Here is a 6,000-nt window from a genome sequence, read left to right as displayed (position 1 = left end):
CAAGCCATAGGTGAACAAAACAGTTATCAGCAAGAGTTGAAAAACTCCTCCAATACAATATATTATGAGCAGAGCAATGGTGAAACGTGTAGCATATATCCAGCGAAAGCAAATACAGAATTGAACACGATTAGGGCAAGCTAATCTTCAACCTACTGAGATCAACAGGGAATTAACAGACTTATGCTTCATAGACCACTAAGCAGAAAACAAAATACCCACCACCAGCTTGCCATCCCACTCACCAGATTTTCAATCTCATCTGAGAAAATCTGGGAAGGCCTTGATGGATAACCTGCCAAATTCTGCAATGTTCTTACTTGTTGAACTAACTTCTTATTAAAACTTGTCCATCACGCTGAAGAAACATCATAGGCATCTTAAGGACTTGTGTAACCACAATCACATTAATATACAATAAGGAGAAAAATCCTACCCCTCAGCTCATTTCATAAGACCTATATCCCTGCTCAACATGAAGTAAACCAGGTAAATTCACAATTCTGTGCAAAAATAAAACTACTTCCTACCACCCACCACCCTGCAACCTTGTTATTATACAAGCAGAAGCAGATTTAGATTTCTGAAATAACATGCCCATATCATTCCTGAAGAGAGCAGACAAGAAGAATGTTATGAAAAACAGTTCAGTAAATAAAAATGCTGTCTCCTGAAATGAGAATTTAAAACAAATCATCATTAGATAGATGTAAGTTTTATTTACAAATAAACAGAAATTAAACAGAAAATACAAGGACCCTCAAACAGGCTTTCATTATAAAAAAATCTACATGTATGGAAGTTTCTCACTTCATTCATATTTCGTTGAATACAAATAACTGCGCAAGTAATCTAAACTTCTCAAATACAAAGCTTCAGGTTTATATCTTATACACATCAGTTGGAAATTTAAGAGCGTACCTGAAGTACGAGGAAATGATCCAATCTATGGGCAATACAGTTATTAGAGCTTATGTGCAAATAGCTGCCCTCTTTAAAATGCCCCATTCACCAAGTATTTAGAATGCACCAATGATATCCAAGATTATTTTACATTCCATAATAAGGCCGGCACATTGTTATGTACAGGGTACTTAGTTCATTATAAAATTCTCAGTTATTCCTGCAATGTTGTTTAAATAGCATGCTAAACCCTTGATGAAATCTGTATTCTGTTTCACTTACCTTTTTTCTAGATTTTTAGTTACGAGAATTAGTTTCATAATAGGCAAACGTGGAAATTAAGATAATATATGTGGTCTTAAATCCAACTTTATATAAAGTCCCATGGCCTGAAATACAATAGTGCTTGACTTTCCAATAATAAAATGAAGAAAAATAAACATTCACTATTGTATGCAATTGATTTAAGGGAATAGAAAAAGGATGTACAAGAAAACAAAAATATTTTGCAGTGCAAATTAAGGTTTTATGGTTTAGCCTTCCTGACCAAAGTCATCTGTGAATTTCTTCAACTTCGCCAGATCCTCGTCATTAACAGTTGGTTTTATGCTCGCTAACGATTGCACCATGTCAGGCTGTTAAAGAAAATGGGATGGGGAAAATGATAAAGCAGAGATAGAGACTGGTATGAATAATGACTATTTTCATATACCAAGTTATTGTTAAATTGCAATTTTTAGTTAGCTTTCATTTTCCTCTCTTGCACGCTAAGCTGCTAGAATTGATCACAGTTCTTTGTAAAGCTCTTGCATCTCCAACACTTCCTTTCATAATTTTAATAGGAATTGAATTTTTAAAGTGCTCAACAGTATACTTCATGCTTCCTTAAAGTGAACTGATATGTTTAAAAGTTTAGTCTCAATGGTTATAAAAATCAATGTTCATCTAAGGTCAACTCAAAATATTTAAATTACTGTCGATATGAAATGGTTTAAAAAATGCATTTTAGCCATACAAGTTACCCCCCAAAAAACTACATCATTCTCAATATATTTTTTTTGTAGAGGAGACATGCTTCTCTCTCACACCATTTCTTTTATATTCTCTGCAGTGAGTATGACCAACATCAAGGCGCATGCAGAAATGCTCGTGTGTGTAGATGGGGGCAGAAAGTGATATTGATGAAGTGAGCAAAACTGTGGCAGATGGAGTTCAATGTGGGAAAGCATGAGGCCATCCATTTTGGACCTAAAATAGATCAGAGTATTTTCTAAAGCAGCAGCAGCTAGGAACTGTGGAGAAAGAGAGCTATTTCAGGGTCCAAGTGCAGAAATCACTAAAAGCTAGTGGATAGATACAAAAAAAAAGGCTAATGGAATGGTGGCCTTTATCACAAGGGCTAGAAGTCATGTTACAACTGTACAGAGCTCAGAAGCAGTACATTCAGTTCTGGGCACTGTAACTTAGGAAGCATATACTGGTCTTGAAGGGGGTGCAATGTAGTTCACCAGAACGATACTGGGGCGAAAAAGGGTTAACTTATGAGCACAGGTTGCAGAGACCAAACTTGTATTTCCTTGTATATAGAAGACGGTATTTATGATAAATAATTGATAGGGTCGATATCAGAAAAACTAGCCGCTCTAGTGGGCAAGTCCAGAATAAACAGCATAACCTTAAACTTAAGAGCTAGGCTGTTTGGGGATTGGTTGGGGGGGGGGGGGGGGGGTTTGCGGGGACGCAGTGGTGGCCACACAAAGGATAGTCAAAATCTTGAACCCCCACCCCACAAGAAAAAACTGTTGAGGTTAGGTCAATTGAAAATTTCAAAACTGAGATCGATTAAGATTTGTGATAGGAAGGATACTGTGGGTCACATAATCAAGTCAGGTAGATGGAGTTAAGATACGGATCAGCACTGACCTATCTGAAAGGTGAAACAGGCTCAAGGTACTGAATGGCCTACTCCTGGTTCCTGTGTGCATTTACAATTTTGGCTTCGAGCCATTAAGTCAAGGAGCAGTACGACTGGCTAATGCATTACTGTTGGTTTAAAGCGCACAAACCATCTCAAAAGCTAGCACCGCACAATTGATGAGAAGCTAGATGTTACTTGAAGTGCTGAGCTCACTATCTCAAGTGACAACCATGTGATTAAGAGGCAAAAACAGCGACTGAATAGTTTACAAGACAAATGTGGATAAGAAAAACCATTTAGCCTATCCTAACTCATTCACCTGGTAAGAATTTCAGTTTCCTCACTACTGTACCTCCATTTCTTAAAATACCAGGATTTTTGCCTTCACTAGCTTGCCTAGAAATGTATTTTACACAGTAAATTGTCTTGTGAACAACTTTCCAACATTGGTTCTAAATTAGAGTTTCATTGGCTCAAACCTCTGCCTCCCTGTTCTATTATAATCTTAATCTGAAATAATGGTCCAGAATTACCTTTTCTATACCATCTACTATCTTGTATATCTGCAATCCCCTTTCAGTTACCTCTTTTCAAGTTTCAAAAGACTTGGATCTCCAGCCTTTGCTCTTTAGATTCTCAGGCTTAGTTTTGTACCTTTGTCACACCTCCAGGACCTAAAGGTTTCCTAGCATTCAAATTGTGGTCTAATCAGAGCACTGTACAGTTTAAGCAGGACTTCTTCTGATTTGTATTCCACTATTTTATTAAGCAGTTCGGCAATTTATTTGCTTGTTGATTGCTGCTCTGCAATGGTAGTAAAACCTGATGCATGCAGAACAAAGACTGCATGCGTACAGTGGCCGTAAAGCATGAAAGGAGGGCTAAGTCACCCTGAGAGTTTCAGGAATGGAACAACATGCAAGACAGAGACTGGATGATAATAAAGGCCTGAAAAAATATGGGGGCAGGGCAATAAGGGAATATTTTCATATCTAAAGTCCCTAAAATGGGAAGGGGTGTTGGGAGAGGGGGGTCAAGAGAATTAAAAAAGGGAGAAGTAATGGGGAAATGGAAAACTCATGGTACCCAAGTTTTGGCTTTTTTTTGAGGAGAGATTCTTTTCATCCGGAATAGAAATGTGAGGTGAAAGTAGGCAAGTAGCACATTGCGTCAGAAAACATCTCAAAGCACCCTATATATGAAATAACTTTAAAATGAGATAAATGGTGATAAATGCACAGCCATTGTGTCATTTTTCACATTTACTAAAAAGTAACCAATTAGCATGCTTCACATCCTATGCATGAGCCAACTGCCAAATTATTATACAAGTATAGATACATGTTGCAAATACTTTCAATGAGATTGTTTTGGACAGCCATGGAAGGTGGTTTTAAACAATTAATCTTCGTTACAAGCGGAGAGGGGAAACTATAAACAACCAGAGATCTATCACATGCTGAGGCATAATAGTTAGATTTGCAAAAATTAAGGCTACTTGCCATGGAGACTACAGGTTCCAGAAGCTTATCCCCTGGAACATCAATCCATGTCATCTCCAAAGCATTGGGATCACCAGGTGAACACGGGGTTAGGAGGTCATCCACAATCACAGATGGATCAGCATTTGAAGGACCTCTGACCTACAAATTAAAAGGCAAACTGTACTTCTACAATATGCTGCAAGTTAACAATATGTTCAACACTACAAACTTAATTTAAATGCTTCTTCTATACAGTAACCAGAATAACAGTGAAAAATCTATGTAAAAAGCTGCTAGTCTGTAACAAAAGCAAAATATTGCTCAAAATCTAAAATAAATACAGAAAATGCTGGAAACATTCAGGTCAGGCAGTATCTGTGCAGAGAGAAAGAGAGTTAACATTTCAGATCGATGATCTTTCATCAGAATAAGCTGTTAGCCTATAGTAGTCAATTGCTAAGATGTTATGTGTTGCTGCAGCCACTATTTCATGACAAACGGATATCTCAGGCTTAACTGAGTTTGTTGTGACTGCTGAACTTGCTATGTCATAATCAAAAAGTAAAATTTATTTTGATTGGGCCAAGTCTGAACAGAAGTCTTGCCTATCTATTCAAACAATTCATTAAATAATCTGCACATTGGTGAGGTTCTATGACCTAACTACAGAAATTATATGAGAGCATGGACAGGAGCATGCTAACAATGAACTATCACAATACAGAATTATTTTGCGAATACAAACTTAGCTGGTTTGAATTTGAATAAAAATATCCATTAAAGTTTAACATTGTAATTTTTTTTTTTAAAGATGCAAAATTCATGTCTTTTTCATAATCGGATAATTAGACTTCAGTGGCCTTTAACAGAACTCCGTTAAATGTTTTCTTTACAAGTGATGCATTGCTCGCTTTTTCTTTTGTTAAACACAGAAAATTCCTTCTCAAATTTTGTCAAATATTAAGCAAAAGCTGCAATAACCTGTGTCTACAGTGCAGTTGCACGAAAAGAAACATCTGAACACTTTGCAGTGTGGAGGATGAAAGTGGCTCCTAAGCAGGAGATAAATAGGGAAATGGAAACTTAATGGGCGTTAGGGACAACAAATGCACAAAGGGAAGTGTTTTTAGGAGAGGCTTGAAAACATGAGAGGAAGAAAGTAACGTTTCATTGGTAAAAGAAAATAGTTTTGGCAACTGATCAGATGTAAGGGTGTAACTTCAACTGTGTGTTGAGCAAGATGTCTAGGCTTCAAACCTCCAGAATTAGTCTAAGGTGCCAGAGAGAGATTGACAGAGTTCGGACCAGGTCAGGTGCTGGTATAAACTAAAAAGAATAAATTCAATTTTGCCAAACAGTTAGCATGAAGCACTTTTGATTCATCCAGTTCTTAAAATCTGATAGGCAATTTGGAACTTAGCAGCAGCCTTGAACTCAATAGTGGAGACAGAGGTGCAACACGGGGTGTCGATGGGTGTACACATGAAAACAATGATTTGGATGATGTCACCAAGGTTAGCTTGTAAATGGAGGAAGAGGAAGGGTAAAGAATAGAGCCCTATGGCACACCAGCGTACCTAAATACATAAAGGGAAATCATTAGAGGAGATGCAATCCTTTTGTTTTAGCAGGTATGAACGAAACAATTTGAAAGCTGTACTACAGAGCGGACAGTAGAGGTGAGTTGAAGGCAAG

The 6,000-nt window shown here is 37.4% G+C and overlaps 1 protein-coding gene across 1 annotated transcript in view; it reads right to left on the bottom strand.

Annotated features, from left to right (window-relative positions):
• Positions 1-699: 699 nt before the first annotated feature.
• The window catches only part of LOC137384655 (vacuolar protein sorting-associated protein 4B-like), a 45,474-nt gene continuing 40,173 nt past the window's right edge, over positions 700-6,000 (bottom strand). Inside the window, exons 10-11 of the mRNA XM_068058869.1 lie at positions 4,324-4,464; positions 700-1,538 (exon numbers count right to left, since the gene is read on the bottom strand). Coding sequence (XP_067914970.1) covers positions 1,437-1,538; positions 4,324-4,464 — 243 coding nt within the window. The 3' untranslated portion in view covers positions 700-1,436. The remainder of the gene's footprint in view (positions 1,539-4,323; positions 4,465-6,000) is intronic.

The sequence above is a fragment of the Heterodontus francisci genome, chromosome 2 (genome assembly GCF_036365525.1).
Source record: "Heterodontus francisci isolate sHetFra1 chromosome 2, sHetFra1.hap1, whole genome shotgun sequence".
NCBI classification, from domain to species: Eukaryota; Metazoa; Chordata; class Chondrichthyes; order Heterodontiformes; family Heterodontidae; genus Heterodontus; species Heterodontus francisci.
The sequence above is the reverse complement of the archived record's forward strand: the minus strand, read 5'-3'. Positions and strand labels throughout refer to the sequence as shown.